This window comes from Scyliorhinus torazame, chromosome 14 (genome assembly GCF_047496885.1).
Source record: "Scyliorhinus torazame isolate Kashiwa2021f chromosome 14, sScyTor2.1, whole genome shotgun sequence".
Classification (NCBI taxonomy): domain Eukaryota; kingdom Metazoa; phylum Chordata; class Chondrichthyes; order Carcharhiniformes; family Scyliorhinidae; genus Scyliorhinus; species Scyliorhinus torazame.
Window position 1 is genome coordinate 212116456 of NC_092720.1, and position 12340 is coordinate 212128795.

Here is a 12340-nt window from a genome sequence, read left to right on the forward strand (position 1 = left end):
TCTACCATTTCTTTGTGTGGTTTACCCATCCTGCTGACAGGGAACCCCCTGCGGTGGGGGTGGGTGGGATCACTTTGGGCAGGATCTGAAGATCCCACTGGCCAGGAGGGCCAGAAAGCCGCGCCCCGTTTCTTGGGCGTACAAAAGTAAGGGACAAGAATATAAGATGGTCAGCGATAAATCCAACAGGAAATTCAGGAGATCATTCCTTACCCAGCGAGTGGTTAGAATGTGGAACTCACTACCAAGTGGCTGAGGCAAATGATATTAACAGGAAGCTAGGTAAATGTACGAGGGTAAAAGAAATATAATACATTGGCAAGGTGAGATGCAGTAGGGCAGGAAGAGATTTGTGTGGAGCATAAACATATGGACCTATTCTGACCGGTTCCTGTGCTGTAGATATTGTGTGAATGCAGCCATTGGTTTGCTCAAGTGCCCTCGAGTTGTTTGAGGTGCCCTAGCTCAACGTCTATACATCAGGCCTCTGACACAGGGCACACAGTCACCATAACCAGTGAGGCATGTGGAAGAGAAAGACAAATTATTGGTTCTTTATGATCATGAAAGAAAGGAAATACCTTTGGTGGTTATGACAGTGTTGAGTGCCTTGGTGCGTACACCACCAGAGAGCCCGTAGATATAGATGGTGTAGACGGTGGTAGGCCTCAGGCCTGTGATGAGAAACATTCGACGGTCACCAGTTACTGTGAGGTTCTGCGCATCCCCAGAACCTCGTACTCCGTACTGTATAATAAAAGAGTCAAAATCCTTCTCTGAACCCCAGGAGAGTAGGAAGGAGTCCGCTGTGATATTAGAGACTGAAAGATTCTCCAGTTTAATCACCTTACTTGGCTTTACTGTGTCTATATCTGTGGAAGCTAAAAGAAAAGGGAAAATAGACCATGAACTTTGACAATTGAGTGAGCATGCATTTGATTTAGTCTCATTCAGTCATCACTGGTGAGATTGAGATGGTAACCCGATGAGATAGATAGAGGGGACGAGGTCAAGGAGAGATCTGAAAACAGGCATTATTCAATTCTTTAAAGATGTTTCTTAATTTCAACCAGGAGTAGACAGAGGACGAGAGAAGGAATATTTTCACATTTGGGGATAGAGCAAAAGCAGAGACCGCCAAATCCAATCGGCAATACAGAAAAAACCTCCTGACCCAGGGAGTGGTGAGAATGTGGAACTCGCTCCCACCAATGGTTGAATAGTGTAAAGAAATTTAACTGGACCTTCCTACAGTCCTTCAGATGATGCAGCACATCAAGATTCACAGCACCAGGGATATGAAAATAGCAATTGGATTAGAAACACCTAAAATCTTTTACATTTATAAATAGGTATGTTTCTGGCACTCAGTTAATCTTTCCTGAGTTTCAGGCCCGTGTTCTACCAATTATTTTCCCGAAATATGGATTTATGCAAAAGATGCACAATTAGAATGTCCATTTGTATACAACCTTCAAAATGACCCAATACGCGATCAATAAAATAAAAGCCATTACCTGAAGGAAAAATGTCATGAATGTCAAATTATTTACAGCAGATAGAATTTTAATGAAATGAAAGATTTTGAATGGGTTCAAGAGGATAAATGTGGGGAAGATTTTTCATTTGTGGAATTCCAAAACTGAGGGCCAAGAATATAAAACAATCATTAATAAATCCAGTCGGAATTCAGGAGAAACATCTTTACCCAGAGAGTGGTGGGGATATGGAGGTTATTACCACAGAGCGTGTTCAGGTAAATGGCAGGGAACACTGCAGGGCAACCTAGAGCAGTCGGCCACAGGATTGAAATCGGGCTTGTTCACTAACTATGACCTTTGGAATAAGATTAAATACATTTAATAAACACCGAATATTTCATAATGAGCTTTGAAAATGCTTAAGCATTCATATATTCATAGAACTATCAACTTCAAATGGTAAAAGCAAAATAAATGTTTAGACTTTCACACTCAATGTTGTGCACTTCATGTGTCCCTGCTTTGCATGCTCGTCGGGGAAAAAAACATGGACGAATGCTTGTGGACATCAGTCAACAAAATGCCTTGGGGGCTGCACTCAGTACCCTCATGGGCCACATTTGGCTCACGGGCAGCACGTTAACCACCACTCCTATAGATACATTTCAGAGGAAGCTGGGCAAACACATGAGGGAGAAGGAATATTTGGATATATTGACAGGGTGAGATGAAGTTGGATGAGAGGAGATTCTTGTGGGGCATGAACGCGCTGACCTGTTGGGTCGAATGGTCTGTTTCTGTGCTGTAAATACTGTACAATTCTCTACAAATACTACCATTGGTTTGCTCAGGTGCCTAAAGTTGAATGATGAATTGACATAGGCCACGTACAGTTTCCATGGTAACCAGCAAGGTCTTTGGAATGGAAAGGCAGATGTTTGGTTCTGTTAAAAGGAAAATATCATGAAAATAGGAGGTAATACCTTTGGTGGTTATGACAGTGTTGAGTGCCTTGGTGCGTACACCACCAGAGATCCCATAGATATAGGCGGTGTACACTGTGGTAGGCCTCAGGCCTGTGATGAGAGAGAGTCGACGGTCACCGGTCACCGTGAGGTTCTGCACGTCCCCAGAACCTCGCACTCCGTACTGTATAGTAAAAGAGTCAAAATCCTTCTCTGAACCCCAGGAGAGTTGGAAGGAGTCAGCTGTGATATTAGAGACTGAAAGATTCTCCAGCTTAAGCACCTTACTTGGCTTGTTTCTATCTGTGGAAGCTAAAAAAGGGAAAACAGACGTGAACTTTTATCAGATAATAACTGGTGCGAGGGCATTTGATGAATTCCCATTCAGTTACAAGGATGATATTGTGGGATTGTGACCACATCCTGGAGTGAGGATAAGGAGGGATCTGGATTCACATTCTTAAATTATTTTTTCTTAATTTAACAAAACTCTGCTGAATGTGCAGACAGAAAACGAGAGTATTTGCACCTGTAAGTTGAAACGCTGCAGAGGCCATCAATGTATAAGATTATCACAGATAAAGAGAACAGAGAATTCAGGAGAAACATCGTTACCCAGTGGATTCATGGAAATGTTTGAATAGTGCAGAGGAATTTAACTGAAATATTTGCTCAATCCTACAGATAAAACAAACAGTTCAAGATTCACAGCACCATGGAAATAAAACAGCAATTAGATCAGAAACATGAAAATCTTTTAAATTTATAGATAGGTTGTGCCTGACAGCAAGCTGAGTTTTCTGAGTTTCAGGTTGATAGTCTGCTGATTATTGACACTCCATCCCGCCAGCCACATTTCCCAGCGCGGCACGGCGCGCCCCACAGGCAGCGGGAATCACTGTTCCTGCAGCCGGCCAATGGGGCTTCCGGACCGGAAGATCCCGCCGACGGAGGATTCCGCTGGTGATTTTTGCAAATGTTAAATAAATAAGAGTGTACTCATGTGCATTCTTAAAACAACACCCAATTAGGATGACTAATACACCGCCAATGAGGTAAAGGTCAATACCGAAAGGACAAATTTCTGTACATTTAAATAGAACATAGAAAATACAGCACAGAACAGGCCCTTCGGCCCACGATGTTGTGCCGAACCTTTGTCCTAGATTAATCATAGATTATCATAGAATTTACAGTGCAGAAGGAGGCCATTTGGCCCTTCGAGTCTGCACCGGCTCTTGGAAAGAGCACCCTACCCAAGGTCAACATCTCCACCCTATCCCCACAACCCAGTAACTCCACCCAACACGAAGGGCAATTTTGGACACTAAGGGCAATTTATCATGGCCAATCCACCTAACCTGCACATCTTTGGACTGTGGGAGGAAACCGGAGCACCCGGAGGAAACCCACGCACACACGGGGAGGATGTGCAGACTCCGCACAGACAGTGACCCAAGCCGGAATCGAACCTGGGACCCTGGAGCTGTGAAGCAATTGTGCTATCCACAATGCTACCGTGCTGCCCTTAAGAACAAATTAATCTACACTATATCATTCTACCGTAATCCATGTACCTATCCAATAGCTGCTTAAAGATCCCTAATGTTTCCGACTCAACTACTTCCACAGGCAGTGCATTCCATGCCCCCACTACTCTCTGGGTAAAGAACCTACCTCTGACATCCCCCCTATATCTTCCACCATTCACCTTAAATTTTTGTCCCCTTGTAATGGTTTGTTCCACCCGGGGAAAAGGTCTCTGACTGTCTACTCTTATCTATTCCCCAGATCATCTTATAAACTTCTATCAAGTCGCCCCTCGTCCTTCTATGTTCTAATGAGAAAAGCCCTAGCACCCTCAACCTTTCCTCGTAAGACCTACTCTCCATTCCAGGCAACATCCTGGTAAATCTCCTTTGCACCTTTTCCAAAGCTTCCACATCCTTCCTAAAATGAGGCGACCAGAACTGTACGCAGTTGTGGCCTTACCAAGGCATTGAACAACTGCATCATCACCTCACGGCTCTTAAATTCAATCCCTGTTAATGAACGCTAGCACACCATAGGCCTTCTTCACAGCTCTATCCACTTGAGTGGCAACTTTCAAAGATGTATGAACATAGACCCCAAGGTCTCTCTGCTCCTCCACATTGCCAAGAACCCTACCGTTAACCCTGTCATCCGCATTCATATTTGTCCTTCCAAAATGGACAACCTTACACTTTTCAGGGTTAAACTCCATCTGCCACTTCTCAGCCCAGCTCTGCATCCTATCTATGTCTCTTTGCAGCCGACAACAGCCCTTCTCACTATCCACAACTCCACCAATCTTCGTATCGCCTGCAAATTTACTGACCCACCCTTCAACTCCCTCATCCAAGTCATTAATGAAAATCACAAACAGCAGAGGACCCAGAACTGATCCCTGCCGTACGCCACTGGTAATTGGGATCCAGGCTGAATATTTGCCATCCACCACCACTCTCTGACTTCTATCGGTTAGCCAGTTCGTTATCCAACTGGCCAAATTTCCCACTATCCCATGCCTCCTTACTTTCTGCATAAGCCTACCATGGGGAACCTTATCAAGTGTCTTACTAAAATCCATGTACACTACATCCACTGCTTTACCTTCATCCACATGCTTGGTCACCTCCTCAAAGAATTCAATAAGACTTGTAAGGCAAGACCTACCCCTCACAAATCGGTGCTGACTATCCCTAATCAAGCAGTGTCTTTCCAGATGCTCAGAAATCCTATCCTTCAGTATCCTTTCCATGACTTTGCCTACCACCGAAGTAAGACTAACTGGCCTGTAATTCCCAGGATTATCCCTATTCCCTTTTTTGAACAGGGGCACGAAATTCACCACTCTCCAATCCCCTGGTACCACCCCTGTTGACAGTGAGGACGAAAAGATCATTGCCAACGGCTCTGCAACTTCATCTCTTGTTTCCCATAGAATCCTTGGATATATCCCGTCAGGCCCGGGGGACTTGTCTATCCTCAAGTATTTCAAAATGCCCAACACATCTTCCTTCCTAACAAGTATTTCCTCGAGCTTACCAGTCTGTTTCACACTGTCCTCTCCAACAATATGGCCCCTCTCATTTGTAAATACTGAAGAAAAGTACTCGTTCAAGACCTCTCCTATCTCTTCAGACTCAATACACAATCTCCCGCTACTGTCCTTGATCGGACCTACCCTCGCTCTAGTCATTCTCATATTTCTCACATATGTGTAAAAGGCCTTGGGGTTTTCCTTGATCCTACCTGCCAAAGATTTTTCATGCCCTCTCTTAGCTCTCCTAATCCCTTTCTTCAGTTTCCTCCTGGCTATCTTGTATCCCTCCAGCGCCCTGTCTGAACCTTGTTTCCTCAGCCTTACATAAGCCGCCTTCTTCCTCTTAACAAGACATTCAACCTCTCTTGTCAACCATGGTTCCCTCACTCGACCATCTCTTCCCTGCCTGACAGGGACATACATATCAAGGACACGTAGTACCTGTTCCTTGAACAAGTTCCACATTTCACTTCCCTGACAGCCTATGTTCCCAACTTATGCACTTCAATTCTTATCTGACAACATCGTATTTACCCTTCCCCCAATTGTAAACCTTGCCCTGTTGCACGCACCTATCCATTTAGAATTATTATGAAATCAAATTTTAATCAGATGTTATATTTTGAATACATTCGATCGGACGGAAGAAGGGAAGATTTTTTTCAGTTGCGGGGCGAACCACATGAGGTGCCATATTAGAGAGAACTCAGGAGAAAGTCTTTATCCGGAGAGTAGTGAGAATATGGAAGGTACTACTACATAGATACATTTAAGAAGAAGCTCGATAAACACATGAAGGAGAAAGGGATAGAAGAATTCAGTGAGATGGTGGAGGATGGGAGAATGTTAATGTGGGGCATGAACCCGTGGACCTGTTGGGATGAATGATTTGTTTCTGTGCTGTAAATATTGTACAATGCTCTACAAATGCTGCCATTGGTCTTCTCAGTTGAATGATGTGCCTCAGCTCAACCTCTACATCAGGCCTCTCCGAGGACACAGGCCCCATACAGTCACCATAGCAACAATCAAGGTCTCTGGAATGGAAAGGCAAATGTTTGGTTTTGTTAAAAAAATAATCATGAAAATAGAAGGAAATACCTTCGGTGGTTATGACAGTGTTGAGTGGCTTGGTGCGTACACCACCAGAGATCCCATAGATATAGATGGTGTAGACGGTGGTAGGCCTCAGGCCTGTGATGAGAAACACTCGACGATCACCAGTTACCGTGTGGTTCTGCATATCCCCAGAACCTCGCACTCCGTACTGTATAATAAAAGAGTCAAAATCCTTCTCTGAACCCCAGGAGAGTAGGAAGGAATCCGCTGTGATATTAGAGACTGAAAGATCCTCCAGTTTAATCCCCTTACTTGGCTTTACTTTGTCTCTATCTGCTAAAAAAGGGAAAATAGACATAAACTTTTACCAGGTAACAATTGCTGTGTGGCATTTTGATGAAGTTCCATTCAATCCATCAATGTTTCTGGGGATTGGGACCACAAGTTGAAGGAAGACACAGGTAAGATCTCAAAATAAAATCTACGGTCTTTCCTTGGGCCTGAGAACCCGTGGAATTTTTGATCATGGTCTTTAATCCACCTGCTGAAATCCCCAAAGAGTTACCTGAAATTCTGCTGGTGGTTAGGAATTTTCTCAGGCCTTTTCCCGGCGTCCACCACCAGGTGTCTGTCGGATTTGGATGCAAGTAGTGGAAATTATTCCGTCAGATTGGACGACCCTTCACAGACACTTTCCATCAGTGCCCCAGACGACACTGTTGTATTGAGAAAGCTGATACACCTCTCCTTAAACCCAGCGACGGTCTCTGATACCCTCAGCAACACTGAGAGACCACAGACTCACAACTGAATCCCCACATGATCTAAAACGCCATTCTAATATCAGGGAACCGCGACTATCTGCCACTTCATAATTTCTCGGTGCCACGCTGTTCGCTGGATTCTCTCTTCCTGTCGCTTGTCCATGGGATTTTGTGCCAGGAAACCCATGGGCAGGAGTGCACTGTCAGCGGGAAAAGACAATCGCAATGGCCGGACCAGTCCAGCCTAGTTTTTCATCGAGAACTGAAAATGGGGCAGAGGAACCTGGCTGAAATGGGCTGACAATTACCCAAAGTACTCATGAGTCGTTTGGATTTGCAGGGGAGGCACGGTGACACAGTGGTTAGCACTGCTGCCTCTCAGCACCAGGGACCCGGGTTCAATTCCGGCCTTGGGTGACTGTGTGGAGTTTGCACTTTCTTCCAGTGTCTGTGCAGGTTAGGTGGATTGGCCATGCTAAATTGTCCCTTAGTGTCCAACAATGTGCAGGTTAGGTGCGGTTACCGGGATAGGATAGGGGACAGGGCCTAGTGTCGGTGCTCTTCCAGACAGCTGGTGCAGACTCAATGGGCCGAAAGGTCTCCTTCTGTACTGTGGGGATTCTTCTATGGAATTTGTTCCTAGGGCTGATGAGGTTTGCTGATTGGGAAGCTGCTGAGGAGCTGGATGGATGGGATCAATGTTAGAAACAGTGGCAGCTACAATGCTCCACGAGGGAATTCTCCACGCGAAGGATGTTGAGGTTCTTTCCATCTCACAGCTCAAGGGAACCCTGCCAATTCTCTTTTGAATCCCCTCCATCATCAATCGTCACTCACTAGATGGCAGCCTAACCCACAACTGGAGAACATCAACCCTATATTTCACGGCCTTTATAGTTTAAAATCCTGACCTTCGGTTCCTTGACGTTTTGAATTTCCATTTTCACTCATTAATTTGCTTCCTTATGTTTTGGGTTTGATCTTTGCATCGAGCTTCCTTGGTTCACATTCCAGCCCATCTGCTGGTTGACCTCCTCTCTGTTTATTCCTTTATCTTTCCGACACAGTCTGACACACAATTCTACATGTGGGCTCACCAGGGTTTGGCCAAGTGTCATGTAATGCTCCCCAGAGCTGACATTCAATGGACATTCTCCACATTTCGAACCTCCTTTTCCCACCCCTCTCCTCCCATTGTAATAGAACCTTATAACAGCATCAGGGAGAAGGCAGCCATTCAGTCCATCAAATCTCTGCCAGCTCTCTCAAAGGGAAATCCAGTTAGCCCCGCATTCTGTCTCCTTTCCTTTATTCCTGCGATGTTTTTACCCTTAAAGTTGTCCATTTCCCATTTGGAAGCGACCACTGGACCAGCCTTCATCACACTCTCACACAGTACAGTGTAGATTCTAACCACTCGCTGTTTGAAAAGGTTTTTCCTCATGTCACCATCACCATTTACCTTCAAGTTGGTACATTCTAGTTCCCAGCCCTCCCACCAAAGAGAAGGGGTGGGATTCTCTGACCTCCCGCCAGGTGGGAGACTCGCCAGGGGCCGGCGTGAATCGCACCTCCGCCGTCCTCCTAATTCTCCTGCCCTCCAAAAACTGCCCCGCCGTGAGTCGCTCCGCCCGCCTCGGAGAATGGCGGGGTCCGGCGCGACTCAATGGCCCCGGAGCTGCCCGAATTCTCCGGCCCGCGATGGGCCCAAGTCCCGCCCGTTCTTTGCCGGTCCCGCCGGCGGAAATTAGAGTAGGTCCCTTCCCGGCGGGACCTGGTGGCGTGGGCTCCGGGGTTCTTGGGGGGTCGCGGGGCGATCTGGCCCCGGGAGGTGCCCCCACGGTGGCCTGGCCCGACGTCGGGGCCCACCGATCCGCGGGCGGGCATGTGCCGTGGGGGCACTCTATTGTTCCGCACCAGAGGTCGTGGTCTTCCGCCATTCCTGGTGCGTAAGCGATTCCCTCTGCGCATGCGCTGGGATGACGCCAGCATGCGCTGGCGCTCCCGCGCATGCGCCGACTCGCGCCAGCCGGCGGAGGCCCTTCGGCGCCGGTTGGCGTGACGCCAGGTCCCTTTCCCGCCGGCTGGCGGGGTGCCAACCACTCCGGGGCGGGCCTAGCCCCTGAAGGTGAGGAGGATTCCGCACCTTTGGGACGGCCCAATGCCGGAGTGGTTCACGCCACTCCGTCCCGCCGGGACCCCCCGCCCCGCCGGGTAGGGGAGAATCCCGCCCAACATCTTCTCTTTATTATCTCTATCGACACCTTTCATCATTTTAAACACTTCTACCAAATCTCTTCTTAATTCTCTCTATTCTTAGGTGGAAAACCCCAGCTTCGCCAATCTTGTCCATGTAACTTGTATGGGTGGTACGGTAGCACAGTGGTTAGCAATGTTGCTTAACAGCGCCAGGGTCCCAGGTTCAATTCCGTCTTGGGTCACTGTCTGTGCGGACTCGGCTTGGGTCACTATCTCTGCGGAGTCTGCATGCTCTCCCCGTGTCTACGTGGGTTTTCTCCGGGTGCTCCGGTTTCTTCCCACAAGTCCCGAAAGACATGTTGTTAAGTGAATTGGAAATTCTCCCTGTGTACCCGAACAGGCGCCAGAATGTGGCGACTAGGGGATTTTCACAGTAACTTCATTACAGTGTTAATGTAGGCCTACTTGAGACAATAATAAAGACAATAATAAAGATAGCATGTTGTCAAGTGTTAGTCTCTTATTTAAGGAAAGATGTAAATGAGTTAGAAGCGGTTCAGAGAAGGTTTACTAGACTTAAATATCAGGGATGGGCGGGTTGTCTTATGAGGAAAGGTTGGAGAGTTTGGTTTGTATCTACTAGAGTTTAGAAGAGTACGAGGTGACTTGATTGAAACCTTTAAAATCCTGAGAGGAATTGACAAGTTTGATGTGGAGAGGACATTTCCTCTTACAGCAGAATTTAGAGGGATCACTGCTTCAATATAGGAGGTTAAGACAGGGATGAGAAGAATTTCTTCTCTCAAGAGGGTGGCGAGTCTCTGGAACTCTCTTCCTCAAAAAACAGGAAGCAGCAGGGGTTAAAGGTTATCAGGGGCAAGGCAGGAATGTGGCGATGAGGTTACAGTCAGATCAGCCAAGAGGGAATCAAGGTTTATGGGGATAAGGTGGAAAAGGCAAGTTGAGGATTATCACATCAGGTCAGTCATAATCTCATTGAATGGCGGAGCAGACTCAATGGGCCGAATGGTCTACTTCTGCTCATATGTCTTTATAGTCTTATGATCAAATTGAATGGTGGAGCAGGCTGCAGGGGCAGAGGGCCTTCTGCTGCTCCTAATTTGTATGTTCATATGTAACTGCTTTCCTCTTCTCCAGAACCATCCCAGTAAGTCTCGTTTAAAAAAAAAAATTTATGGGATGTGGGCGTCGCAGGCTAGGGCAGCATTTATTGCCCATGCCGAATTGCCCTTGAGAAGGTGGTGGTGAGCTGCTTTCTTGAACCCGCTGCAATCCCTGAGGTGTAGGTACATCCACAGTGTTGTCAGGGAGGGAATTCCAGAGTTTTGACCCAGCGACAGTGAAGGAACGGCGATATATTTCCAAGTCGGGATTTTGAGTGACTTGGAGGGGAACCTCCGTGTGGTGGGGTTCCCAGGTATCTGCTGCTCTTGTCCTTCTGGATGCTGGTGGTCGTGGGTTTGGAAGATGCTGTCTAAGGAACCTTGACGAGTTACTGCAGTGCATCTTGTAGCTGGTACATACGGCTGTCACTGTTTATCAGAGATTCAGGGAGTGAATCATTGTGGAAGGGGAGCAACCAAGCGGGCTGCTTTGTCCTGGATGATGTTGAGCTTCTTGAGTGTTGTTGGAGCTGCTCTTATCCAGGCAAGTGGAGAGTATTCCATCACACTCCTGACTTGTGGCTTGTAGATGGTGGACAGGCTTTGGGGTGTGGGGTCAGAATTTGAGTTACTCGCTAAAGGATTCCTATCTTCTACACCCTCTTAAGAGTGTGGTGTCTAGAGATGGACACAATTGGGACAAAGTGATATTTCATAAAGCTTTAGCAGAACTTTGTCTTTTATAATCTGGTATTTCCTGTGTCTTATATCAACTTTGTTAACCTGACTTGCCATCTTCCGAGGTTTATACACATCATCCTGGACCTCTGTTCATGCACCCACTTGAATACTGTGATATTTATTACGTGTGGTTACTCCTCATCCAGAATGCATCACTTTACTGCACTGAATTCCATCTGTCATGTCTTCCACCAGTCTGTCTACACCCTCTGGAAATCTATTATTATCTTCCTCGCTGATTGATATATGTTCAAATTTTGTGTCATCTGAAAATGTTGAAACGTTGGATGTCCGTGTCATTCTGTTTGTCACAATGCTTTGGACAGAGTCGATAAGATGGGGGGGCGTCTGGATGGAGTCGATAATGGGGGGGGGTCTGGACAGAGTCAGTTAGGAGTGTGGGGGGGGTTCTGGACAGAGTCGATAAGGTGTGGGTGGGGTGTCTGGACAGAGTCGATAAGGTGTGGGTGGGGTATCTGGACAGAGTTGACATGGAGTGGGGGGGGTCGTGGACAGAGTCAAAGAACAAAGAACAAAGAAAAGTACAGCACAGGAACAGGCCCTTCGGCCCTCCAAGCCTGCGTCAACCATGCTGCCCGTCTAAACTAAAATCTTCTACACTTCCTGGGTCCGTATCCCTCTATTCCCATCCTATTCATGTATTTGTCACGATGCCCCTTAAATGTCACTATCGTCCCTGCTTCCACCACCTCCTCCGGTAGCGAGTTCCAGGCACACACTACCCTCTGTGTAAAAAACTTGCCTCGTACATCTACTCTAAACCTTACCCCTCGCACCTTAAACCTATGCCCCCTAGTAATTGACCCCTCTACCCTGGGAAAAAGTCTCTGACCATCCACTCTGTCTATGCCCCTCATACTTTTGTAGACCTCTATCAGTTCACCCTCTCAACCTCCGTCGTTCCAGTGAGAACAAACCG

The 12340-nt window shown here is 46.8% G+C and overlaps 1 protein-coding gene across 7 annotated transcripts in view; it reads right to left on the reverse strand.

Moving 5' to 3' along the window:
* LOC140390470 (tenascin-X-like) overlaps positions 1–12340 on the reverse strand; it is a 321608-nt gene that overhangs the window by 99413 nt on the left and 209855 nt on the right. For 5 of the 7 annotated variants that reach the window (XM_072475624.1, XM_072475623.1, XM_072475620.1 and 2 more), the window contains 3 exons: positions 6615–6908; positions 2465–2758; positions 582–881 (listed from right to left, as the gene is read on the reverse strand). In XM_072475624.1, the coding sequence (XP_072331725.1) occupies positions 582–881; positions 2465–2758; positions 6615–6908 (888 nt within the window). The remainder of the gene's footprint in view (positions 1–581; positions 882–2464; positions 2759–6614; positions 6909–12340) is intronic. The other 2 variants (XM_072475621.1, XM_072475622.1) reach the window with 2 other exon arrangements.